At 50.7% G+C, this 27,562-nt stretch overlaps 1 protein-coding gene across 2 annotated transcripts in view; it reads left to right on the top strand.

The window, feature by feature from the left end:
- TNIP2 (TNFAIP3 interacting protein 2) overlaps positions 1-14,086 on the top strand; it is a 14,834-nt gene extending 748 nt beyond the window's left edge. The window contains exons 2-6 of one of the 2 annotated variants that reach the window (XM_032253970.1): positions 6,989-7,279; positions 9,557-9,646; positions 10,469-10,717; positions 10,904-11,023; positions 13,212-14,086. In XM_032253970.1, coding sequence (XP_032109861.1) covers positions 6,989-7,279; positions 9,557-9,646; positions 10,469-10,717; positions 10,904-11,023; positions 13,212-13,475 — 1,014 coding nt within the window. In that variant the 3' untranslated portion in view covers positions 13,476-14,086. The remainder of the gene's footprint in view (positions 1-6,988; positions 7,280-9,556; positions 9,647-10,468; positions 10,718-10,903; positions 11,024-13,211) is intronic. The other variant, XM_032253972.1, reaches the window with a different exon arrangement.
- Positions 14,087-27,562: the final 13,476 nt, after the last annotated feature.

Raw genomic sequence — 27,562 nt, 5'->3', positions numbered from 1 at the left:
ACCGGGTCCTGGGGGTTGAGGGGGCACCGGGTCCTGGGGTTGAGGGGGCACCGGGCCTTGGTGAGTGAGTTCTCTACCCTACAGGTGGAAGGGCCCTGGTGGATGGGGGCCCTGGTGGGTGAGGAAGTGCTGGGTCCTAGGGAGTGAGGGGGTGCTGGGTTCTGGGGCAGAGAGGGGGCACTGGATCCTGGGAGTGATAGGGCAACAGGTTCTGGTGGGTGAGGGGACCCTGGGTCCTAGGGGAGAGAGGGGGCACCACGGGCTGAGGTGTGCTTGGTCCTGGAGGGTGAAGGGGTGCCAGGTCCTGGGTCGTTTGAGGTGGCACCAAATCCTGGAGGAGGTGAGGAGGTTCTGTCCTGGGGTGTGAGAGTGCAGGGTTCTGAAGGTGATAAGGAAAGGCTGGATCCTGGGCGGCTGGGAGGGCACTGGGTTCTGGGCGGGGTGGTGAGGAGACACTGGATTCTGAGGAGGGGTTGGTGCAGTTCTTGCTGTGTGTGTATAGTGCGTGTTCAGGTTGGTTCTTCTTGGTGTTTTGAGGTGCATGTGTGGGAACACTTTCTGACGGGTGTGTATGCTGTGTGGTGTGTGTGTGTGTGTGTGTGTCTGTGTCTGTCTGTCTTGGGTCCAAGATCAGTGTACTCATGTTGTGTTCTAGAGTCCCTTCCAGCGCTCACCCATGCCTGTGTCTTTCACTAGGAGCAATGGCAAGTGCGACCCCTGTGTCTGATAATGGACACAAATGCTAGGCTGGGCGCAGTGGCTCACACCTGTAATCCCAGCACTTTGGGAGGCAAGGCGGGTAGATTGCCTGAGCTCAGGAGTTCGGGACAAGCCTGAGCAACATGGCAAAACCCGTCTCTACAAAAATTACAAAAAATTAGCTGGGCATGGTGGTGCGTGCCTGTGCTCCCAGCCACTGGAGAGGCTGAGGTGGGAGTATCACTTGAGCCTGGGAGCCAGAGGTTGCATTGAGCCACGATGGCACCTCTGCACACCAACCTCGGTGACAGAGTGAGACCGCGTCCAGAAAAATTAAATTAAAAATAGACACAAATCCTAAATTTCTCCTCTTTGTCCTTGTCAGTGATATTTTTGTCTGTTTTTGATGATGAACCGTAAGCCCCGGAACAGCGGTATGAGGAACAGTTTTAGTGCGTGACAGTGTTTGCAAGGGTCTGAAACATTTGGGTGCACTCTGGCGTCTTTTATTCCATTTGATCCATGGCTATTATCCTGGTGTTCCCAGGAAAGAAACTGAACCTGCAAAGGCAGTAGTAGCCTGCAAAAGATCGTTTTTGTTTCCAGGGCTGCCCCCACCGCCTGATTTTAGAAAAAGAAAGCAATTTTGAACATCTGAAAAACAAACAGCCACTGTAACCCCGTGGTGCAGGGTGACTAGTGTTAACCTCTTGGCACCCTTTTTCCTGATTTTCCTCTGCGCAGAGGGTGCCTGCCCGTTTGGCATGGTTGCGCTCACGCTGTGTATGCAGTTCTACTTAATATTACGTTGTCAGTATCTGCATCATTTAAAATACTTTCAGCAGACATGACTCCCCTCCTCCACTCTCTCCCTCATTCTGGAAGGTAGATCCTGACTAGAGCGGACGGAAGTTTAGAGGTCACCTGGTCTGCAGCAACAAGTTTTGGCGTTGTGGACCCCAGGAGCCACAGAGGAGTACAGACCAAGGACCCAGAGGGACACTCTGAGCTCATCTCCAGAACGTTGGTGAGACAGTTAGAGCATGCAGGGACCTCACGCCCAGAGCAGCAGACTTGCAGTCTGGTGGCCACCGGCGTTCAGCTCACGTTTCCCCCGTGTCCTGTGTGTCTGGCCACTGACCAAGCAGCTTATTGCAGCTGCCTGGTAGCCTCAGATAGAATTAGGGCTGTGGTCCAGCATGACTGGTCCTGGTCCTGTCTTCCCAACATGTAAGCATGTAGGTTTTGTTTTGGGAATTTTATTTTTATTTTATTTTTTTGAGACAGGATCTCCGTCACCAAGGCAGGAGTGGCACAAACACTGCTCACTTTGGCCTCAATCTTCTGGGCTCAATTGATTCTCCTGACTCAGCCTTCCATATAGCTGGGACCACAGGATATGGAAGGCCAATTAATTTTTTTGCAGAGACAGGATCTTGCTGTGTTGCCCAGTGTAGGGCACGTTGGGAGCCAGATGTAGGGCTGAGTGCCCCACAGGGTCGTGGGGTGAGCCTTATGCTGTGCTGAGGATTCGAGAAATAGAGAAACAGGACACAGAAGTACAAAGAAAACGCAGCTGGGCTGGGGGATCCACGCAACCTACAAGCGGAGTCAGGCGAGGCCCTGAATGTCCAGAAGCATGAGTATTTATTGTGTATAGGTTAGGGGGCAGGGCAGTGAGTGAAATCATCTTTAAGGATAGTGATATGGTCGTAAGCAATAAAACATGGGGTCCATCCCCATTAGGTCATCTAGGCCAGGAGGTGGACAGTGCACAGCAAGGGGCCTGTTCCCACAAAGGTAAGGGCCGTGTGCAGTAAGGGGGTCCACCCCCATTAGGTCACCGAGGCTTGAAGGTGGGCCGTGCGAAGTGAAGAGGGTGCAGTGTGCGATACTTCTGTCTATGGAAAACTACTTCTAAGAAGATTTATGGGAGGATGCTTTAAGTCACACAGCAGTGACAGAGCTGTCAAGATTACCGCCACCTTCTGGCAGTTTCCAATGGATTCTATGGGAAGATGCTTTTTAAGCAGCACAGTAGCAAGAGCTGATAGAGTTCACAGTCACCAAGGTGGATTGCCGTTCTGAGGGCAGCCTTCCACAAGAACTGGAGCAAGGTCCTACAACTCCTTTATCAGGAGGAGTGGCTCTCACCCCAAGCCTGCCATCCAGCGGGTATCTTTACGATACTGAACGCTGCCGCCTGGGCCATGGATTCTTGTCCTGGTGTAACTGTTTTCCCTTAAATCATGCTCTGCACTGTGTCTGCTCTAGGCATTCCTCTGATTATAAGCTGCTTATTCCTTAATTCATGCTCTGTACTGTGTCCACTCTAGGCATTCCTCCGATTATGAACTAAGATATAATCATAGGTATATATGTAGGGAAATATTCTTTAGGCACTCATACTGTCAACTATTATGTGATTATATATAGAGGATTATATAAAGGGATTCTTTAATCCCTATTTCTATAAACTAATATATGATTATGTAAAGGATTATGTGTAAGGAAATAGCTGCATAGTAACACTATAAACTGAGATATTCCTCAAGCCCTAACTGTGCCAGGGTTCTGCTTAGCTCTCATTCCTCTGTGCCTATATGGGGGGTTACCCACAGCTCAGGCTGGTCTAGAACTCCTGGCTTCAAGTGCTCCTCCTGCCTTGACCTCCCAAAGTGCTGGGATTACAGGCATGCACCACCATGCCCAGGGTGGGGTTTTTAATTATTTAAGGAACATTTTAATGTTTTAGTTTACAGGTATTGATCGACTTACCACCTATGCAACTTACGACCATTCGACTTTATGACCACAATCGCTAGCCACGACTGCTCCGTGTCTGGCAGCGCAAACGTTGCCCAGCTGGGCGTACAACAGTGTGGACCAGCTTCCAGCAGCACTACCATCTCCGCGTGCACCATTTCAAATGTACATATAGCCTACTCAACTTACGACCAAATCGTGTTACGACTGGTCCGCGGTCCCGACCGTGGTCGTAAGTCGAGCACTAGCTGTAGTTTAGTTTTTTAAGAGACAAGGTCTTGCTCTGTGACACTGCCACCTAGGCTGGAATGCGGTGGCGCCATCATGGCTCACTGTAACCTTGAACTCCTGCGCTCAAGCAGTCCCCCCGTCACAGTCTCCTGAGAGCCCTCCACAGGACTATGAGCCGCCACACCTGCCTAACTTTTTAAGTTTTTGTAGAGATGGAGGGGTCTCATCATGTTGCCCAGGCTGGTTTCGAACTCCTGGCCTCCAGCGATCCTCCTGCCTCAAACCTCCCAAAGTGCTGAGATTATAGGCATGAGCCACTGTGCCTGGCCTTGTCTGGTATCTTATACAATTACATATTGCTCATCCCATCCTTCAGTCTGCGGCCGATCACAGAACCTGTGGAAGAATGGAGAGGTTTATCATCTCCTATAGGCCCAGGTTCGCTGAGGTACAGTGCAGAGTTAAAGCCACGGGAGGAAGCAAGCTGTCGGAAGGTTGTGCTCATCTGTGGCCATGTCAGAGAGCCCATTAGGAGCTGGAACCTTGGACCAGTAGGGACTGAGGGCTCCCAGAGAGAATGCTGAGGCTCAAGATGTGAAGGAGCTGACCCGTGCCTCTAGCACCAAGCTGTGGTCAGTGTGTGATGGGGCAAGATCAGGCCAGTGAATTGTGGTCCTCACTGCAGCCACAGTTGGACGTGAGACCTTACTTACCTCGTCTGCTCCCTCATCACTGCATCCACAGGGCACATCTTAACTGCTCGGTACATGCTGTCAGGACTCGGTGAACTGGGCTTTCTTATAATTTCTGTTTGTTCCTGTCTCTCATAGTTCATCACCTCCTGGTATAGGAGCAGCTGTGAGCTGGGCTGTAGCCTCCACCTGGGCACTCTATAAGGGCTGCCTGGGAAGCGGGAGAAAAGGGGCTGTACTGGGCTAATGCATGTCCCCAAAGTTCTTGTCCACCTGGGGCTCGTGAATGTTGACCTGATTTGGAAATAGAGGCTTTGCAGATGTAATATATAAAAATGAGGTCACACTGGATTCACATGGGTAATTATTATAAGGGTACCACTCACTAATCCACCTCCTTCAGTCTGAGGTCAATCACAGGACCTGTGGAAGAATGGAGAGGTTTATCACCTGTAGGTCCTAGGTTCACTGACGTGGCAGTGCAGAGTTATTTTCATTTATTACATCCGCAATGTATAATAGAGGCCATGTGAAGACACGGAGAAGAAGGTCGTGTGAAGACAGAGGCAGAAATTGGGGAATGTGGTTCGCCAGCCACAGAATGCTGCCCACTACCAGAGGTGGAAAAGACAAGGAAGCCTTCTTTCCTAGATTCCCGGGAGGGGCAAGGTCCTGCTGACACCTGGGCTTTGGACTTCTGGCTTCCAGAACTGTGACAGAATGTATTTCTGTTGTTTAAGCCACCAAGTGCGGTGCTTCGTTACAGCAGCCTTGTAGGCCGAGAGGCCACTGTGCCCTTTTTTTTTTTTTTTTTTTTTGAGAAGGGGGGTCATTTTTTTTTTTTTTTTTTTGGGAGGGAGTTTCACTCATGTTACCCAGGCTGGAGTGCAATGGCGCGATCTCGGCTCACCGCAACCTCCGCCTCCTGGGTTCAGGCAATTCTCCTGCCTCAGCCTCCTGAGTAGCTGGGATTACAGGCACGCGCCACCATGCCCAGCTAATTTTTTGTATTTTTAGTAGAGACGGGGTTTCACCGTGTTGACCAGGATGGTCTCGATCTCTTGACCTCGTGACCCACCCGCCTCGGCCTCCCAAAGTGCTGGGATTACAGGCTTGAGCCACCGCGCCCGGCTTTTAATTCTTTAAGAAGTAATTAGAGTTGGGTGTGTTAATTTCCTAGAGCTGCTGTAACAATGTACCACAAACTGGGGGACTTCAAGCAACAGAAACATAATCTTTCACAGTTCTATTGGCCAGAAGCCGAAAACCATGGCGTTGGCTCTCTGAAGGTGCTAGGGAAGGACCCTTTCTTGCCTCTTTGACGTTCCTGTGGCAGCCAGCAAGCCTTGGTGTTCCTTGGCTTGTATCCACAAGAAATCACTCATCTTTGTTGTCACATGGCCTTCTTCTGTGTGTCTGTCCAGACGTGCATCTTTTAATGAGGACCCCAGTCCCATCCGAATCCGGTTTGTCCTCAGCTTAACTAATTACATCTGCAGATACCCTATCTCTAAATAAGGCTCCATTCCCAGATCCTGGGGGTTTTGCTGTGGGCGTCTTTTTGGAGTACCCACTACGGTAAATTTTCTACCTTTCCTATCAAAAAGGTGCTTGGAATTGCCCCTTTGATAATTTGATGATAACTGGGTATGGTGGCTTGAGCCTGTAGTCCCAGCTATTCAGGAGGCTGAGGTGGGAGGATTGCCTGAGCCCAGGAGTTTAAGACCAGCCTGGGCTATGTTTAGGGAGACGCTCATCTCAAAAAAACATTTTGATGTTATGAAATCTAAAATTATGAACTTGCTTGTGAAAATAGAATTTGGGAGGGCATGGTGGCTCACGGCTGTAATCCCAGCACATTGGGAAGCCCAGGCGGGCAGATTGCTTGAGCCCAGGAGTTTGAGACCAGCCTGAGCATCACAGCAAAACCCTGACTCTACAAAATACAAAAAAGTTAGCCAGGCACGGTGGCACATGCCTATAGTCCCAGCTACTCAGGTTAGGATGGAGAATCACTTGAGCCTGGGGAGGTCAGGGCTGCAGTGAGCCACAATTGTGCTACTGCACTCTAGCCTGGGTGACAGTAAGACCCTGCCTAAAAAAAAGAAAAGAAAATGAGAAAGGTCTGGCATGGTGGTTCACACCTGTAATCCCAGCACTTTGGGAGGGCGAGGCAGGCAGATCATCTGAGGTCAGGAGTTCAAGACCAGCCTGGCCAACATGGTGGAACCCCATCTCTACTAAAAATACAAAAATTAGCTGGGCGTGTTGGCACACACCTGTAGTCCCAGCTACCCGGGAGGCTGAGACAGGAGAACTGCTTGAACTCAGGAGGTGAATGTTGCAGTGCACTCCAGCATGGGCAGCGGAGTGAGACTCAGAAAAAAAAAATAGATTTTAAGATGAAGTTTTAGAACAGAATGTTGTAGCCTGAAAAACTCCAGAGTTAACTGTTAGTTCCAGCGTCTGACTTCTGAATGAGCGTGTGTGTTGTCTAGTGATGGGGCGTCCATGCCAGGTTTCCTTTTGCTTTCTGAACATTTGCTCTTGACATTGGCTCTTTTAATTCAGTAAACTGCACTTTTAAATCCTCCACTTAGGAGATCGAGAGGCTTACTGAGCGACTGGAAGAGAAAGAGAGGGAGATGCAGCAGCTGCTGAGCCAGCCGCAGCACGAGCGAGAGAAGGAGCTCGTCCTGCTGCGGAGGAGCCTGGCGGAGGGGGAGCGGGCCCGGGCCGCCGGTGACGTTCTGTGCCGCTCCTTGGCCAGCGAGACCCATCAGCTGCGGAGGACGCTGACCGCCACCGCCCACATGTGTCAGCATCTGGCCAAGTGTCTGGATGAGCGACAGCAGGCACAGAGGAGCATGGGGGAGAGGAGTCCTGGCGAGGTAGGCCGCAGTGCAAGCGAGTTGTGGTGAGGAGCCTGGGCGCTGGCAGCCATCGCCCCCGGGCTCCTGATCGCAGGGCTCGGGGGGCACCCCAGAGCCCTCTTGCGTTCTCAGTAACGAGAGTCGGCTGACACCGCAAAACTCGCTCATCCAAGGGTTTCTTTTAAAATGATGGAACATGCAAAATGTGACAGGAAAGCAGGCAGACACCTCACTGCCCCCACAGCAGGCCTGTAGCTGGCCCTGCACCCCGGCAGGTGATGGCACTTGGGTTTCATGTGCCTTCGCTGAGGGTGAGGAGAAAGAGCTGGGGGTGGCAGAGCTGCTCGGGAGTGCTGTCACCTCCTCCTCATCTGAGGACATTGAAGCACAGCCAGGTATACTGCTGGGGACCAGGAGTGCCTCCAGGTTCCACATCCAGAGCTCCTGGAAGGACGGAGTACCCGCCTTCTGCAAGCTCAGCGTGCCTGTGTGGACCTGGGCACAGCCAGAACCGCCATCTCCAAAGCTGGCTTTAGGCGTGTCCTTGCCAGCAGCACAGCCTCCTACCAGCTTGGAGGCCTGGCTCAGGGCCGCAGCCTCCTCCTCATCAAAGCCAGGACCAGAGCACAGCAGTGCCAAGTGACAGTGAGGGCCAAAGAAGGGTTCACTGGACCTCCAGGTTGGGCCGGGTCTGGGCGGTAGCTCTGTGTGGGTCCAGTGGGAGAGGGGGACCGTGGGAGTTTCAGCATCAGGAGAAACCAGGGAGCTCCTAGGTGGAAGGGTAGAGGAGCCGTGAGCCCGAGGCCTCTGTGTGCTGAGTGCCAGGGGGCCACTGCGAGCCAGGCACCCTCCATCTTGCTGGTGGTTGTGGTGGTCTGTGTGGCAGGCAGGGAAATGGAGGCACTTCATGCACCTCTCACCGGAACTGAGGCCGCATTGCACACACACTGCGGGGCATAGGGCCTCTTGCTTGGGGCCTTTCTAGGCAGTTCTCTGAGGCAGCACCAAGGTTCATGCGGAAACACACACTCTGGGATGTTCTGAGCAGATAGGACATCCCGTCCCCATCAGCAGCTTCACTGAAGCGGCCGGCGGGGAGAAGCTTGGCCTGAGAACTGCCCGCCTCAGCTGGGTGGATTCCAGGCTGCGAACCTCAGAGAGAACACAGCTGCATTCAGAAGCCAGAGAAAAAGTGCCATCTGGGTGGAGGCAGGGTCTTCCGTCTGATTTTGAGTCACCGCGTCATTTCCCTCTGGGGATTTGAAAGGAGCCACACTCAGGGCTCAGCCTGAGGTGAGTGTGGGGCCACTGGCAGGGTGGGCCCTCAGCACAGTCTCTAAAGAAGTGTCACTTCTCAGCCTGAGCTCAGCTGAGTCACCCGGGGCTTCCCGGTGTAGGCTGGGTTAGGACACGCACTTCCTTTGTCATTCAGGGGAATCTCAAACATGATGTCACTGAGACGCAGTTGGAATTCTAGGGCACACATGGGCTTCATGAGACTTTCCATTTAGCGCTGTGGTGGTTAGTGGGGCTCGGTTTGGGTTGTGGCTTCCGTGACTGAATCTCCTGACCCTGCATGGGGCAGAGGTTAGATTGCTGGGCCCAGAGGCCCCTGGTTGAACCTGACTGTCTGCAGGCAGGACCTGTCATGGGCTCCAAAGGAGGTCAGCGGGTGTGTGGCCAGGCCCACCCTGGGCAGCTGGGCCCCCTCACTGGAGACTCTGGTTTACAGTGAGGTTCAGCTTCCTGCCTTCCCTGCTGTCTGTGATAATGGCAAATGTCTGGCAATGAGAAGACTTTGCTATGTCTGGTGTGCCAACCTCTGTAGACATTATGGCTTTAGAATATTTACATTCCAAATATTTAAAAGACAAACGGCTGGCCGAGTGTGGTGGCTCACGCCTGTAATCCAAGCACTTTGGAGGCCAAGGCGGGCGGATCACCTGAGGTCGGGAGTTCAAAACCAGCCTGACCAACATGGTGAAACCCATCTAAAAAAATAATAATAATAAAAGACAAACAGCTGAAACTGGTAGGTAGGTTGGGATGAGGACAGTGTCACAGATGACATGACCTGAAGACGCTCAGTCTGGGCTGTGGCCTGGGCCTGGTGGGGTGGGCCTGGGCAGGGCGGAGGTGGCCCCTTGTCCCCGCTCTGCTTCTCTGCCAAGTGAACGATCACTATGCGCTGCATTGGGGGATGCAGTGAGACTCTGGCCTTAGTCTCTGGGTCTAGCTTTCTCCCTCCTGCAGGAGTGTGATAGAGTGTCTTCTCTCTGTCCCTTCCTCATGCAGTCAGAACATACAGGCGGGCCCGCCTCTGTCCAGAGTGTTATTGAAAAGTTGCAGGAAGAAAACCGACTGCTAAAACAGAAGGTGACTCACGTGAGTGTCCTTCAGGTTTTATTTGGGAGGAACACATGCCTTCGAACTGTGAGTGAGGGCTCTGTCCTCGGCCGATGCCCAGAGGCTGCCCCCACCTTCTGGCCACTATGGCTTGGCACACAGTCCCTAGAGACTGTACTTTTGTTTAATGCCTAAAATGATGTACAGGATGTGTTCTGTCCATCTCCATCCCCCTAAAATTAACTCACATGGCAGTGAAGGAAATGCAGGAGTCGCCAGCAGGAGGCACCTTTTCTAGCAGAAAAGTCGCACCGAGTCTGCTTCTGTTTCTGCCGGTCGGGTCGCGTACGGGCGTCATCCCAGTGCCTCAGGATTCTCTAGTGGGCTGAGTGTCTGCTCTCCGCAGAACAGGGAGGGGAGCTTCCATGTAAGAGGAAACTCTTGCCGGGCGCGGTGGCTCAAGCCTGTAATCCCAGCACTTTGGGAGGCCGAGGCGGGTGGATCACGAGGTCAAGAGATCGAGACCATCCTGGTCAACATGGTGAAACCCCGTCTCTACTAAAAATACAAAAAATTAGCTGGGCATGGTGGTGCGTGCCTGTAATCCCAGCTACTCAGGAGGCTGAGGCAGGAGAATTGCCTGAACCCAGGAGGCGGAGGTTGCGGTGAGCCGAGATCGCGCCATTGCACTCCAGCCTGGGTAACATGAGTGAACCCCGTTCCAAAAAAAAAAAGAAAAAAAAAAAAAAAGAGGAAACTCCCACTCTGCGAATCCTGCTGGGAAATAGTTCACACCGGGCGCCGGCCGGAGCAGCGCTGGCAGCTGCCTTCGCCATGAGCTTTCCTGCTCCACCTCCACAGGTTGAAGACCTCAATGCCAAGTGGCAGCGCTATGACGCCAGCAGAGACGAATATGTGAGGGGGCTCCATGCCCAGCTCAGGGGGCTGCAGATCCCCCAAGAGCCCGAGCTGATGAGGAAGGAGATCTCCCGGCTCAACAGGCAGTTGGAAGAGAGAATGAACAGCTGTGCAGAAGTGAAGCAGGAGCTGGCGGCCTCGAGGATGGCCCGGGACGCTGCGCTGGAGCGGGTGCAGATGCTGGAGCAGCAGGTGTCTGTCCCCGGGCTCAGGATGGCACTGACCGATGTCTGCCAGCTGGTGTTGGCCAAAATCATGGGACAGGCTGGGCTGAAGGCTCGGTGGCCCTGAGTGGGCGGTGGTCATGGTGTGGGGGGAGAAGCCAGGTGGAGACTTCCTCCGCCCTTGAGCAGAAACGTGTGTCTTGGCTCTCTTCAGATTCTCGCTTACAAGGACGACTTCATGTCGGAAAGGGCCGATCGGGAACGGGCTCAAAGTCGGATTCAGGAACTGGAGGAAAAAGTCACCTCTTTGCTGCGCCAGGTGTCCTGGAGACAGGTAAGGTGTCAGGGCATTTTCTTCTTGCTTAGGTGTGGGGTTTTTGTTTTTCTCCTCATGAATTTAGAGCCTTTCTGTGTCTGCCAAGGCCCTGATGTGCTGGTGATGAGGGTTGTGGTGAGCCCTTCCTGCTCTGGGAAGAGCCACCTTGCCTGGCACCTGGGGCGTGGCCATGGAAAGCCTCCCTGTGCACTGTGTTTACTTGTGGAGGGGGCTGGCATGGCGGCCTGTATGAGCAGAGGTGGCTGTCCTCAGGGACTGTCCTGCCTCCCTGTCCATCACTGCCATGCAGTCAGAGAGCACGTCCTGGGCCTCAAAGTGTGAGCTCCATACATGTCTTGTCCTGTCTGTGAGGCAGGAGCCCCGCTTACCCTGTCACATAGATATGATGGCCCTGGGTGTCCAGGAACCTCCCCCAGCTCAGCCTGGCACATGGAGCTGGGCCTTGCTGGCCAGAGGCCCCTCACCCTACCCCTGGGGTCAGTGCTGTCCCTGCCATGGGGATGCTGTGAGGAGGCCTGGTGTGGATGGGAAGTGATGGAGCTCCTCGCTGTGTGACCCACGGCCCCTTCCCTTCTCCTCTCCCTTCTCTTCACTGACTTGTGCTCTGCAGAAATCCCAAAGTTCGTTAGCTCCTTATCAAGTATCTAACACACGTCTGGCCATGGAGTAAGTCCGGGGCCCCACTCAAAGACCTTCCTTCCCTGACACAGACTGAAAGGTAGTGGCGCCCCTCACAGTCGATGCACCCGGGCAGGAGCTGGGATGCCAGGCTGAGCCGCTCGTTGTGGCAGGGTGTGGACAGGGACCCTGGGGCTGAGGGCCAGCCCCACTGCCCTGTTCTGAGCAGCCACTGGGCCTCTGTTCCTTCTGCTTCTCCTGCACAAAGGGCACAGGGGAATCATGGTGGGCGCCTCTTCTAACACACCCTTGGCCTAAGTTCGCAGCTGAGGGCTGGACACAGGCAGCCGTTTGTAGTCACGCATGAAGGAGGAGGAACCTGGTGGGGACTGTCTTCCCCGCTTAAGTCCACAGGCTGACAAGGAGGCGCTGGAGGCCTCACCAGCCACAGCAGGCCCTGCCTGGAGCCCCTGCCCGGCCCCTGCGGCCTTCTCGGTGTCACAGAATAGGGTGTGTCTGTGGCTCCCCATCCCCCAGTTTCAGATTCTCCTCAGTCGCTGGCACAGCAGGCCTGGGACAGGGATCCGTCAGCACGTCCCTTGGGCAGGAATAAGAGCATCTGGCTACAGAACGACGTGTGGGTTTTCCTGGGATTTGGTTTTGCCTGTGAGTTTTCGGGGCTCCGTGAATTTGAGGAAGCCATGATGTGGACTGAGGGGACACTAATGGTACAATCATGAGGATGGGCTCAGGCAGCCTCTCAAAGATTTCAGACCAGAAGAGCTGGTTCTAGACCTGCAGGCCCAGATGCTTAGCCCCAAGGGTAAAATTTCTGGTGGGGCCTGGAGACTTTGTACTAAGTGGCCTCTGTGTCCCTTTCAGCCGTAGCCTGGGGCCCCTGGGGTGTTGCTCAGTCCCTAGGTGGCATACCCAGGGACATGGTGCTGAAGGCTTGGCTGACAAGCTGTGGTCCCACCGGGGAAAAGCCACACTCAGACAGGACGTGGAGGCCCGAGGCCCACTGGAATGGTGTCCCAGATGAGCGGTAAGGGCTGCAGGCCACAGTGCGTCAGGACAGACGTTTGGAGAACGTGTGCTAAGCTGTGCCAAGTGGTGGGGCCAAGCCAGGGACACCTCCTGCTGCTACTGAAGGACTCCCTGGGCCCCAGAGTGCTCACAGAGGAGATGCAGAGTGGGGTTGGGACCGTTTGCCCAGCTCCCCGCCCTGGGCTCTGCCGCCTCCATGCTGTGGTGGTGTGTGGGCCACATCGTCAGGGCCACCTTCTCCGTCAGGTCCCCTGGGGCCGATGGGGCTTCCACCAAGGGGTTGGGGAGTGGATCCCGGTAGGGCCTGTTTCTTCATGAGCGCATGAGGGCGCATGTGCGTGATCTCTTCAGTCATTCACTGAGCACCCCTTTGTCTGGGCTCTGGGGTACAGCAGGAAGCAAAGTGAGGGATTGCAGTTCCGTTCAGGGACAGATGCAGCAGCGCTGGCTGCCGGAACCTGAGAGCGGCTTTGTGACCTTCATCACAGCCCATGTAAATAGACCCTTGCCTTTTCTGCAGGATTCTCAAGAGCCGGACGCCTGCCGGACTCACACTGGGAGCAAAACTGCCAAATACTTGGCCACCGATGCATTGATGCTTATGGTGCCACGTGGCTCGAGGCCTGGGACTGGGTCCCAACAGTTGGAACCCCCTGCCGAGGACGGGCATCCTGGCGCAGCTCAGAAAGGCCAGGGGGACCTTCAGTGCCCTCACTGCCTTCAGTGCTTCAACGACGAGCAAGGTGAAGAGCTCCTCAGGCATGTGGCCGAGTGCTGCCAGTGACCGACACTCACCGTGCCCTTGCGGCCCCCGGCCCAGCACAGCTGCCCTCAGGGACAGGGAGGTGCTGTCAGATGCCATGGGTTGGCTCTACTGAGCTCCAAGGCCCCCAGAATATGTGTGGGGTACCGTGATCGTTCACTTTGGTCCCCCTTTGGCTGTGGAACAGGCTGGGTCACAGGGAACCGCCAGTGAAGCTAGAGGCTGGAGGTGGAGATGGGGTCAGGAACACCTGCAGAGGGAGGTCCCAGTCTTGTGTCTCCATCAGGCTGAAGCCAGCGATCTGATGCTGGCATGCCAGCCCTCCCCCGCCTGCACCTGGGAATGCCGCAGCTTGCCAGAAAGGGTTGGCTGCCTGTGGGAGCCACTCATACGGTCCCCTGGGTGGAAGCCCCATCCTATTCTACGGGATAAGGTGTCTCCTCTCTGCCTGGAACCGGGATGTTTGCCACATGGAGTATTGCGGCTGTGCGTCACACTAGGGCCACCCGCCATCACAGAGCCACATGTCTACATGTAAAACAGCATCGAATAGCATGTGTCGCATATCCAGAACTTAAAGCACACTTATTTTGTTCTGCCTATTTTTATAATAAATGTTCTTGCCACTGTGACTGCTCTGAGAATCTGTGTTGGGGGCTGGGCTGCAGGGACTGGGCAGTGTTTTCAGCAGCACTTGGAGCCGCTGGCATGGGAACCAAGACAAGGGGGTCCGTGGGAGGCTGGCTGTGTTAGGGTTCTCTAGAGGGACAGACTCATGGAGTATATACATAGAAGGGAAGATTTCCCTTCACTGCTGTCCTCCAGGGATGTCCTAGAAAGGGGCTGTGGCGCTGCAGCTGTCCACTTTCTATATATAGGGGGAGTTCATTAACTTACACGATCACAAGGTCCTGTTCTCAGGCTGAGGAGCAAGGAGAGCCAGTCCCAGTTCCAAAACAAGAATGTCGAGACCGATGTTCGAGGACGGGAAGCATCTCGCACAGGAGGTGTCGGCTGGGAGGCCAGGCCCGTCTCTCTTCTCATTTTTCTGCCTGCTTTATCTTCTAGCTGCACTGGCAGCTGATGAGATGGTGCCCACCAGATTCAGGGTGGGGCTGCCTTCCCAGCCCACTGACTCCAGTGTTAATCCCTTGGCAACACCGTTACAGACACACCCAGGATCAATACTTTGCATCCTTCCACCCAATCAAGCTGACAGTACTAACCATCACAAGTCCACCCCTTGTCAACTTGAACCCATACACATCTCCTGAGCTCATACACAATCTTCAAATAATGAGGTCACAATTAACACCCAACATAATACAGCTCTCCTTCATACAACCAGAAACGCACCGATCCCCAACCCAGATGCCGTCACATAAACAGTGCTTAAGGCCAGGCGCGGTGGCTCAAGCCTGTAATCCCAGCACTTTGGGAGGCCAAGGCGGGTGGATCACGAGGTCAAGAGATCGAGGCCATCCTGGTCAACATGGTGAAACCCCGTCTCTACTAAAACTACAAAAAATTAGCTGGGCATGGTGGTGCGTGCCTGCAATCCCAGCGACTGAGGAGGCTGAGGCAGGAGAATTGCCTGAACCCAGGAGGCGGAGGTTGCGGTGAGCCGAGATCGCGCCATTGCACTCCAGCCTGGGTAACAAGAGTGAAACTCCGTCTCAAAAAAAAAAAAACAAAAAAAAAACAACAAAAAAAAACAGTGCTTAAATGCTGATGTGAAATCAGTAAGCCTTGTGTCACAGGATAAAGGAGAAAGGAAAGGAAATGATTGTTTTAGCACAGGTGTAAACGTGCACAACCATTTTTAACAAAAGAAGGAGGAAATGCTCGTGGCAACTACAGGCCTGGTTTCTGCAGCTGATCACACGGTCGGTACTGACGACTGCCTTCTCCCACCCATTCTGTGTTCCCTTTGCCTTCAGCAAGCACCTCAGCAGTTGGTGGTTATTTTCCTGGTGGGGCCACCCAAACCTTCACTCCTGAGGGGTCTGGCTCATCTGCAGTCCTGCCTGGATTGGGCTGCCGTAGTTTCCCATTGCCTTAATCACAGGGCACGGTAATCCGAAGAGGCGCCCTAAGGGATCTCCTGTCTTCCATGCATACACTTCCCCACCTCCTTTGTGGGGTCGTAGACTGATTTCATCTTGATAGTCTGGGTCAATCACCCCGGCCAACACTGTAACCCCCTTCTTAGCCTGTAGACTTAAAGGTAGGAGGAGCCCAAAGTGTCCAGGTGGCAATCTTCCAGCTTAATGGAATCATTGTGTCTCCTGGTGGCAGCGTTCCTCCCTCTGGAACTAAGACCTCTAGGCCAGCAGAACGTAATGTCGTGGGAACAGGAAGCACAAATGTTGCTAGTGGGCCCCTAGGGGTGATGGTGGGTGGTGCCACTTCCACTTCCACCCCTTGATTCCTGGACCCGTGAATCCTGGCCGTGGGAGAAGCAGTAGCATATATTGGATACTGAGAGCATACCCGGCCTTCTGGAGAACTTTGCCCTAGTTGTAATTGTGACTTCCAAAGGCCATTCCACCATTCTATCCAGATGCTTCAGGATGGTGGCGAACATGGTAAGCGCAGTGCATTCCATGAATGTGAGCCCACTGCCGCACTTCTCTAGCTGTAAAATGAGCACCTTGGTCAGAGGCAGTGCTGTGTGGAACACCATGACGGTGGATGAGGCGTTCCGTGAGTTCACGGATGGTAGTCTTTGCAGAAGCACTGGGTGCAGGATAGGCAAACCCATAACCAGAGTCAGTGTCTAGTCCAGTGAGGACAAACCTCTGCCCTTTCCATGATGGAAGGGGTCCAGTATAATCAACCTGCCAGCAGATCGCTGGCTGATCGCCCTGAGGAATGGTGCCATACTGAGGGCTCAGTGCTGGTCTCTGCTGCTGGCAAATTGGGCACTCAGCAGTGGCCGTAGCCAGGTCAGCCTTGGTGAGGGGAGGTCCATGTTGCTGAGCCCATGCGTAACCTCCATCCCTGCCATCATGGCCACTTTGTTTATGGGCCCATTGGGCGATGACAGGGGAGGCTGGGGAGAGAGGCTGAGTGGTGTCCACAGAACGGGTCATCCTACCCACTTGATTATTAAAATCCTCCTCTGCTGAGGTCACCCATTGGTGAGCACCCACATGGGATACAAACACCTTCACATTTTTTGACCACTCAGAGAGGTCCATCCGCACTCCTCTTCCCCGGATTTCTTTGTCACCAATTTTCCAATCATGCTTCTTCCAAGTCCCTGACCATCCAGCCAAATCATTGTCTACAGCCCATGAGTCAGTGTGTAATCGCACATCTGGCCATTTCTCCTCCACGCAAAGTGCACAGCCAGGTGCGCTGCTCCAAGTTCTGTCCACCGGGAAGATTTCCCCTCACCGCTGTCCCTCAGGGATGCCCTAGAGAGGGGCTGTGTGCTGCAGCTGTCCACTTTCGGGTGACGCCTGCGTGTCGTGCAGAACCATCTGTGAACCAGGCCCTAGTCTTCTCTTCCTCTGTCAACTGATCACAGGGAACTCCCCATGAGGCCATCGGTGCAGGCTGGGGGAGAGAAGGCAGGTGGCAGGAGTGGAGACCATGGGCATCTGAGCCACCTCCTCATGTGACTTACTTGTGCCTTCAGGACCTGCTGGAGTCTGATCACGTATACGCCCCTTCCAACTGATGACGGAACGCTGCTGTGCGCAACCCACTTTATGGCTGGATGGGTCAGAAGGCACTCAGTTCATGACAGGCGGTTCAGGTCGCATGGTGACTTGATGACCTAGAGTCAGACGTTCCGTTTCCACCAAAGCCCAGTAACAGGCCAAGAGAGCAGTTGTCTGCAGAAGACGGCTGGGCCTTGCTCCAAAACCCTAGAGGCCTCTGCTGTGATTCTCCTGTGGGGGCTGCCAAAGGCTCCACACAGCATCCCTGTCTGCACTGACACCTCAGCACCATTGGATCTGCTGGGTCACGTGGCCCAAGTGGCAGGGCAGCCTGCACAGCAGCCGGGGCCTGGTGCAGAGCCTTCTCCTGTGCTGGACCCCACTCAAAGCTGGCAGCCCTTCCAGTCACTCGATATATGTGCCAGAGAAACACACACAAATGAGGAACGTGTTGCCTCCAAAATCCGAACAGGCCCACTGGACGTTGTGTCTCTTCTTGATTGTAGCTGGGGCCAAATGCACAAGCTTCCTTCACCTTGGAAGGAATATGTTGACAGGCCCTACACCACTGGACCCCTAGAAATTTTACTGAGATAGAAGGTCTCTGAATTTTTTTTTTTCTTTTGAGATGGAGTCTTGCTCTGTTGCCTAGGCTAGAGTATAGTGGCATGATCTCAACCTCTGCCTTCTGGGTTCAAGTGATTCTTCTGCCTCAGCCTCCTGAGTAGCTGGGATTACAGGCACATGCCATGACACCTGGCTAATTTCTGTATTTTTAGTAGAGACAGGGGTTTCACTACGTTGGCCAGGCTGGTCTTGAACTCCTGACCTCATGATCTGCCTGCCTTGGCCTCCCAAAGTGCTGGGATTACAGGCGTGAGCCACTGCACCCAGCCTGGTCCCTGAATTTTTGTTGGATTTATTTCCTATCCTCTGGCACCAAACGGTCTCACCAATAAGTCCAGTGTGTTTGCTACTTCTTGCTCACTGGATCCAGTCAGCATAAAGTCATCCATGTGACGGACCAGTGTGATATCTCGGAAGCGAAAAGTGATCAAGATCTCTCCGAATAAGATTATGACACAAAGCGGGAGAGTTGATAAACCCCTGAGGTAGAGCAGTAAAAGTATATTGTTGGCCTTGCCAGCTGAAGACAGATTGCTTCTGGTGGGTCCTATGGACGGGAATGGAGAAAAAGGCATTTGCCAAGTCAATGGCTGCATACCAGGTACCAGGAGATGTGTTCATCTGCTCAAGCAAGGAAACACATCTGGTACAGCAGCTGCAATTGGAGTCGCCATTTGGTTAAGCTTACAGTAATCCACTGTCATTCTCCAAGATCCACCTGTCTTCGGCCCAGGCCAAATGGGAGAGCTGAACAGGGATGCGGTGGGAATCACCACCCTGCATCTTTCAAGTCCTAGATGGTGGCGCCAGTCTCCGCAATCCCTCCAGGGATGTGATACTGTTTTTATTTTCTCTTTTTCTAGGTATAGACAGCTCTAATGGCTTCCATCTGGCTTTTCCCACCATAATAGCCTACACCCTACCAGTCAGGGAGCCAATGCGGGGGTTCTGCCAGCTGCTAAGTATGTCTATGCTGATTATGCCCTCTGGCACTGGGAAAATGACCACAGGATGAGCCCGGGAACCCACTGAACCCACTATAAGTCAAACATGAGCTAAAACTCCATTACTTACCTGACCTCCATAAGCCCCTACTTTATCTGGAGGACCACAATGACGTTTGCAGTTCCCTAGAATCAGTGTCAGCTCAGAGCCAGTGTCCAGCAGTTCCCGAAATGTCTGATCATGTCCCTTTCACGTTACCAATACACAGGGTAACCAATACACAGTTACCCTGGTAAAAGGCCAGAGGTCTCCTTGGGGAAGGGTGGGAGTAAGATTCACTGCATAAATTGTCAGTAATGTGGCAGGGTCCTTCCTCAAGGGGACCCGGCCTCCCCTTCGTTCAAGGGGTTCTGGGTCGGTAAACTGGCTTAAGCCTGGAAATTGATTGAAGGGCCGTGATTCCTTGTTTTTGTAATTCAAATTAGTCTTTTGTCCATTCAACCTAGAATTTTTCTGCTTATATAAATTAAGTGACAATGCTGTAGGTTCCTATCAATTTCCCTTCTAGGAACACTGTGATTAATTTGCCAATGCCAGAGCTCTCCGTGAGTCAGACTATTCTGATTGCTGCTTTTCCTCTGCCATCCATCTGGTCGCTACGCTCACCTTGCCTTTGATGGGTGAGTGCCGCCACTTGGCCCCAGCCAGCTTGGGATCCAATTACTCCCACTGTATTTAAATTCTGTAGTTGAGTGACTGTGGTTGCCACTGTTAGATCTGACATACGGAGAAGAGCAATTACGGGCCCTTCAGAGATGCAGGTGTTGCCCTCACAAATCTATTTCACAAGGCACTGGTCAAGAGGATATCTTCTGGACTTTCCCAGGTGGGATGGGTAGGTCTAAAGTGGCTCATCCACGCCACCATCCCAGTCTCCCTAAGCCTCTGGACCCCTTCCTCTACATTAAACCAAAGAAGATCAGGCATTTCCAGCTCACTCACAGTGGGCTATCTTTTAATCCATATTTCAGCTAACCAAGCAAATAAACTATTAGAATGTTTTTAACTCCCTGAGGTGTGACATTAAATACAGAGTCCCTACTTAGTGGGCCCAAATCAATCAATTCAGCCTGACCCAACTCTGTGTGCCTTCCACCATTATCCCACACCCTTAACATCCATCCCCATGCCCATTCTCCAGATTTCTGTTTACAAAAATTAGAGAATTCAAGCAGCTGTTTTCAAGCGTAGTGCACCTCCTCATGGGTCGTACCCTCAATATCACCTCTAGGGGTCCACTGGGACTTTAGTCTAGTTATAGGTCTAGAAGCAAACAGGGGTGTTGGGGGTAGCTCCTGGGGAGAATCAACATTATCTTGCATGACAACTGCCTCAGGGTGTAATAACCTGCCCTGGGCTGGCATAACTGACTCCATTTTAGCTGTAAACTCCAACCTGGCTTCCCCTCCTTACCACAGCCCCTTTGGGTGCATAACCGGGTCACGCTTCACTTAGAGGCATTGAAGGTGCTGTTCTTAGCACTTGTCACCACTGTAACCTCATCCTGCCTGGCATACCTCCTCCTGCTACTGTAAGAAAAAGATTTCCCTCTGATCATTGTGTGGAAGGAGTCTGATCGCCCCCCTTCTTGGACCACCTGTGCCCGCAGCCCCTTCCTCTAACCTGCTTTTCTGTTTCTGTAAAATTCCGCTTCAGCTACGTACTCCCCTCCCCTACCTAAATCAAGGTATAAAAGATAATCAGGCCCCTTCCTCGGGGCCGAGAGAATTTTGAGTGTTAGCTGTCTCTCAATCGCTGGCTAATAAAGGACTCTTTTTTTTTTTTAAAGACGGGTTTCACCATGTTGGTCAGGCTGGTCTTGAACTCCCCACCTCAGGTGATCTGCCCGCCTTGGCCTCCAAAGTGCTTGGATTACAGGCGTGAGCCACCACGCCCGGCCTGGCTATTCTATTTTCTTGAGCCGTCTGGCTAGTAGCCTTTAATTGCTCGGCCATTCCTTTAACAGCATCTCTAGTAAGTTAATAAACTGCTGTTGATTGTAATAAATGTGATTTATCCAATCTGTGTTTTTATTACTTGTAACCCACCAGAATATTGACTCAAATTCTGCAGCTACTTGACTTCGGGCTTTACATTTATCTGGCGCTCCTCGTGGGACTCCGATTGCATCTAAATAGACGTGAGAGTCAGAAGACTTGTAAGGGGCTTCTCCTGCTTTATGATGTTGTATTTTTCCGTCCCCTGGTTGGTGAAATGCCAGGGTGAAAGGGATAGCCAACTGGCCTAGAGCTCAGGTGCTGCTCCAGTTACCCGGCAGAGTGTCTAGTAAAGGCCCACGACGCCACCACGTGTCTGCTCAGGGACGGCCCGGTAAAGGCCCATGACGCCACCACGTGTCTGCTCGGGGACGGCCCGGTAAAGGCCCACCACGCCACCACACGTCTGCTCGGGGACAGTCTGGTAAAGGCCCACCATGACACCACCACGCGTCTGCTCGGGGATGGACAAGGGCTGACTGATTGGCGAGCTCCTGAAATGTCATAAGCTCACTGCATCCCTTCAGGCCTCCGAGGAAAGCTACGTTTCCTCCTTGTCGTGAGAGACATGAAGTGGACTTAGTGTCGGTGACAGAAGCTGGATGGCCCTCGGGGCTGACCGCAGGGTGTTGAACTTTGGAATACAGCAGAGAGAGCTTGGCACGACTTGCTGTCCCAGGCTGTGGAATTCTGGAAAAGTGCAACCATAGAGCCCATGCCTGGTGGACTGGAGGACGTCCTAGTGGAAAGGGGACACCTGGGCCTCTGGCCTGCCGTGTGCAAGCATAACAATTGCTTTTGTTTAACGTGCCAATGGAATATTTGATCTATTCTAACCAGGCATCTGCATCCTGATATCCTGTCTGTATTGCTGAAGTTGGTTTTAAGTCATTTACTTCTACAACATCGACTTTGGTCCTATCGTTGGCTCTGGAAGGGATGACAGTTTGATTAGAAGAAGGTCTAAATGGAGAAGAGGGGGAAGGGGGCAAAGATGACGGATTAATAAAACGCATTTTGAAAGGTCTGAGGTCTGTGCCGGCCAAGTTGGCCCCTGTGCTGTAGAAACGACCTAAACTGGGGTCAGGATCAGTGGAGGCAGAGCTTAGAGAGCTGGATTGCTGTGGTACTGTTGACAGAAGGAACACTTTCTTTGGTGAACGGAGGTATGGCTTTAGAGAGCTGCAGCTCTTGGAGGAAGTCCACCCTTGTTCCTTAGTGGCCCCTAGGACATCGTCCCAGGAGGGACAGTCACGTCCTAGAAACATCCTCGATTAGTTCTTAAAATGTGAGAAATATGGGGGATTTGGTTTCTATGAAGCAAGGGTCACAGAGGTCAGAAGTGACTTTGGAAGGACAGAGATATTTTCTAAGGAGGCCAGTTGCCTTTAGTTTTGGAGATCCCCACAAGGCAGGCGAGACAGGCGTCAAATGTGATGGTCTCAGGATTAGGTGACCGGGTTACATTAGTAACGAGGGCGTCAGCAGTAGAACAAGAAAAGAGGAAGGAGTGATAAAATAAATGAAGGAGGGTAAAGCTTTTCTTAGCTTTAGTTCAGTAGGGTTTCCTCCTGGGACTATGGCCCATAACTCTGGAGGCAGCAGCGCTCTCTTGCCTCAGGTGTGATGGCTTCGGCCTCTCTCTGCTGTCCGGACTGCAGTTAGCAATAAGGAGCACTAGGTAAGGTCCTTCCTAGGCCTGAGAGCTTTTCCTCTTTCCAGCTTTTGATGAGGACGTGATACCCAGGTTGATGCTGATGTGCTGGGAACTCTAGGGGAGGTACCTATGTTAAGAGATCGTTAGTTTTAAGAGAAGAGACAGAAGACAGACCAAGTCTATAATTTTTTTTTTTTTTAAAAGAATAAAGAGCCGGGCGCGGTGGCTCAAGCCTGTAATCCCAGCACTGTGGGAGGCCGAGGCGGGTGGATCACAAGGTCAAGAGATCGAGACCATCCTGGTCAACATGGTGAAACCCCGTCTCTACTAAAAATACAAAAAATTAGCTGGGCATGGTGGCGCGTGCCTGTAATCCCAGCGACTCAGGAGGCTGAGGCAGGAGAATTGCCTGAACCCGGGAGGCGGAGGTTGCGGTGAGCCGCGATCGCGCCATTGCACTCCAGCCTGGGTAACAAGAGTGAAACTCCGTCTCAAAAAAAAAAAAAAAAAAAAAAAAGAATAAAGATGGGGTTTCTCCATGATGGCCAGGCTGGTCTTGAACTCCTGATCTCAGGTGATCCACCCACCTTGGCCTCCCAAAGTGCTAGGATTACAGGCATGAGCCACCGCGCCCGGCCCCGTCTATAATTTTTAAGAAATTGATCTTTTGTTTCAAAGGTAGCAATGTCAGCAGTGGAGTGTAAATAAGGCAATCTGTAGAGCATCTCTTTTATTTATTTTTATTATTTTTTTTTAGAGACAGGGTTTCATTGTGTTGGCCAGGCTGGTCTTGAACCCCTGACCTTGTGATCCACCTGCCTCGGCCTCCCAAAGTGCTGGGATTATAAGCATGAGCCACTGCACCCGGCCTAATCTGCAGAGTATCTCATAAGGAGAAAGACTAGTATCTTTCCTCAGGGCAGTCTGGATTCTCAACAGGGCAATAGGAAGACATTTGGTCTATGGTAACCGAGTCTCTAGAACTAATTTGATTAAGCAGTTCTTTAAAGTATGATTCATTCTTTCAACTCTCCTTGATGCAGGTGGGTGCCAGGGAGTATGGTATTCCTATCTAATATCTCATGTTGGGGATAGCTTTTTAATGATGTGTGCAATGAAATGAGCGCCATTGTTTGAGTCAGTATTTTTTACTAGTCTAAACCTGGGTACTATATTTTTAATTAGAGCCTTGATTACATTTGGCTGTTGCATTTAAAAAGGGGATAGCTTCAACCTAGCGAGTGAGATGATTTACTAACACTAGTAAGTATTTTAGATGACTTATTGGAGGCATTTCTGTGTAATCAACTTGGATACTTTGGAACAGTCTTAAACCTGGCTCCTTCTCTGAGGGGTAATCTTTTTACAGCTTGTTTATTAGGGTTCTTACATACTAAGCAACTATCTGTAAACTGCTTGGCCAGGATAAAAATTTTTATACACTATAAACTCTGAGAACTGCATCACACATGGCCTGGGGCCCCCAGTGGGTCCCTTGATGTAGCTGGGATACGTTTTCCCTCATAAGGGGTTTAGACAATATTTCTTTTTGGTCTGGAAATATCCATTTTTCTTTTGAAACTTGCTAGCAAATATCTTTATTAGCTTTTTTCCTCACATATATATAGTATATGTATAGAATATATTATATTAGTGTATATATACATATGTATAAATATATATATGAGCTTAATCTTTAAAGTCTTATAACTTATTTTAACCTATAGTTAACTTTATTACACAAAAACCTTTTTATAAATTTATTTTTCATGAACCTTTCATGACCTGCACAGACCTTCAGAGACATGCTTACACGTTCTGCTTAGTTTGATAACTTTCCTTACCAAAGGTGCATTCTTACAACTTTCTGAGTGTTTCTCTTCCTTCCACGTTCTCTCCCTCCTGTGTCTTACCTTTTCTCTCTGATCTGTCCCTTCCCGTCTATTTCTCATTTTCTCCTTCTATCTCTCTCTCTAATCTTTGTTTCTGTCTAAATCTTTTGGTGGCAGACTCACAGGGTCTCTTCTCTAAGTCTTTCTCTCATTCGTGCTCTCTTCTTACATAGACTTTGTAGCTTCTGCTATCTCTTAACTCACTACTAATCACCTTTCCTCTTGCTTTTTAGACCTTAAAGCTTTTGAAAAAAATTTTTTTGAAGTTGTTTTCTTTCCGTAGTTTAGAATACACTAAGTTATTTTATGGGTCTTTACTTTGAAATGTTATACTTTAAAAATGGCAATTTTTAAATTGTTAATAACAGTATGGCTTGGTTTTATTTGGTAAAGTTAATATGATTTAACTATAGATACACACACACACACACACACTTTTAATTACGAAGAAAAATACTTTAAGAACTTGCTAATTTGAAAAGGTATTAAAGTAAAAAAAAAGCAAATGTTAAAAATTACTTTACAATAAAAAAATTAATTGGCAGGTTAAATGAACGTAAAATGAGGAATGTACAGTGAAAAACAAACTAATATAAAGCATTCCAGTTGGTAAAATTAAAAACTTACTTAGGCTTATAATTTAGTTTCCAAGGAAATTATGTTTTAATGTAAATTTTGAAATACTTTAAGCATATATTCTATGTAGATTTTGAGTATCTATGTTAAAATTTCAAATTTTGCATGCAAAGCTTATTAAAGAAACACTGGGGTTGGATGCGGTGGCTCACGCCTGTAATCCCAGCACTTTGGGAGGCCAAGGCGGGCAGATCATGAGGTCAGGAGTTCAAGACCAGCCTGGCCAACATGGTGAAACCTGTCTCTACTAAAAATACAAAAATTAGCTGGATATGGTGGCACATTCCTGTAATCCCAGCTACTTGAGAGGCTGAGGCAGGAGAACTGCTTGAACCGGAACCTGGGAGGTGGAGGTTTTAGTAAGCCAAAATGGCACCATTGCATTCCAGCCTGGGCTACAGAACGAGACGGTGTCTCAAAAAAAAATAATAATAAAATAAAAAAATAAATAAAAATAAATAAGGCCGGGTGTGGTGGCTCAAGACTGTAATCCCAGCACTTTGGGAGGCCAAGGAGGGTGGATCACCTGAGGTCACAAGTTCATGACCAGCCTGGCCAACATGGATAAACCCCTTCTCTACTAAAAATTAAAAAATTAGCCGGGTGTGGTGGCACATGCCTGTCCCAGCTACTCCAAAGGCTGAAACAGGAGAATTGCTTCAACCTGCAAGGCGGAGGTTGCGGTGAGCCAAAATCACGCCACTGCATCCCAGCCTGGGTGACAGAGCCAGACTCTGCCGCAAAAAACACACACACAAAAGAAAACACTGTGGTTTTTGCAAATATCCTGTACTGCAAAAATCAGTGTTTTCTTTCGTGTGTGTTTTTTGAGACAGAATTCCAGTATTTGCAAAATTTTCAGTTTTTATGAATATTATAAATATCACAATTGGTATTAGAAAGCCATGGGCCGGGCGTGGTGGCTCAAGCCTGTAATCCCAGCACTTTGGGAGGCCGAGGTGGGTGGATCACAAGGTCAAGAGATGGAGACCATCCTGGTCAACATGGTGAAACCCCATCTCTACTAAAACTACAAAAAATTAGCTGGGCATGGTGGCGCGTGCCTGTAATCCCAGCGACTCAGGAGGCTGAGGCAGGAGAATTGCCTGAACCCAGGAGGCGGAGGTTGCGGTGAGCTGAGATCGCGCCATTGCACTCCAGTCTGGGTAACATGAGTGAAACTCCGTCTCAAAAAAAAAAAAAAAAAAAAAATCCTTAAAAAAAGGACTGCAATTTAACAGTAATCTATACATCTTTTTTTTTTTTCACATTAAATGGAAAGTTAAAATCTGTACATCTTTAGCTGCCATTGAAAAGAAAAAAGAATATCCAATGGAAGTTTTCTAACTGGTATAAAGTAACCTTATGATGCTCTCATTACAAGAAAACAAAAATGTATGCACTTATAAACAAACAGTGTCTCTACCAGTTAACACACAGTGCTTTTCTAAACTCAAGTTTTTTTCATTTGCCACCAGACTGGGCTTTGTCCCTTGCTCTCTACGCCGGGCTGTGTCTGGTGTCTTTATGCTCTTGTCCTCTGCTCTCTGTATGCCAGAGCCACCTTTGCGTTTTCATTTACTTCTACCTGAGTAACACTGGAAACTGTGGATGCCCTCCCTCTTTTACGCTGGAGTTTCTTGGCAGAGGGGAGTTTCCCCTCACACTATTCATGCAGCTCTGGCAGGCCTGCCATAAGGCATAATTTAGTTCTTGAGAGATGGAACTCTTGTTATTAAAATACTCTCTTAAAGGTTGACAGATCCAACCCTCATTTAACTAAAATTTTTGGCCAGAAAATTGAGGGTTTGAGGACTGGGTTTGAGTCTATATAAAATGGTACCTTATCATTGGTTGCTTCTTATTTTTGGTCTTTTTATTATCTTTCCAATATTTTAATAGTAGGCCTAGGGGATTCTCAGGGGAATATGATTATTGCCAGCTTTATCTTTTCATTCCTTACTTTACTTGGGGTATGGTTGTGGGGTGAGGCTCAATTTCCCTTATTGAAAATTTCTCAACTTTTGGGGTGAGGCTCAATTTCCTTTATTGGAAATTTCTCACTTTTTTTTTTTTTTAAACCTCCAAGACACCTCGACTAAGGAATACTTCACTGTCCTGCGGCAGTTTTTTGCCTTGCTAAGTCTTGACTAAGGAATACTTCCCCACCCCTGTGGCTTTCCTTGGCCCTGACTTTTGAAACTTTTTTTTTTTTTTAACCAGAGTTGCCTGGTCGCCGCGGTATGCAAGGATCCTTTTTCCCAGGTCACCGGCTGGTTTCTTTCCGTGCAGCTGAGAGTCCGAGTTTATTCATCACACCGGCTGGGTCTCGATTCCTTACTTCTGAGGCTGCTGCAAGGAGGCAGTGGGGCATGCCTCCTCATGAGAGAGAACCAGCGATGGCCCCCCTGGAGGAGAATGCTTCCCCGTATGGGCCACCAAATTGTCAGAAACAAATGCTTGTTCCTTGGTGCCAAAAAGAACTAGCACTCAAAGAATTTTCTGGGCAAGGCAATTTACTTCTACAGAAGGGTGCATCTCATGCATGGAGCAATGGTGAAAGCACTCCTGAACAGGGAGGGGAGGGGTTCTTATCCTCGATGCAGGTAGCCTCTACTGCTGT

The sequence above is a fragment of the Sapajus apella genome, unplaced genomic scaffold, assembly GCF_009761245.1.
Source record: "Sapajus apella isolate SASKATOON/1434 unplaced genomic scaffold, GSC_monkey_1.0 scaffold85, whole genome shotgun sequence".
NCBI classification, from domain to species: Eukaryota; Metazoa; Chordata; class Mammalia; order Primates; family Cebidae; genus Sapajus; species Sapajus apella.
This window is presented reverse-complemented; position numbering and strand designations above follow the sequence as displayed.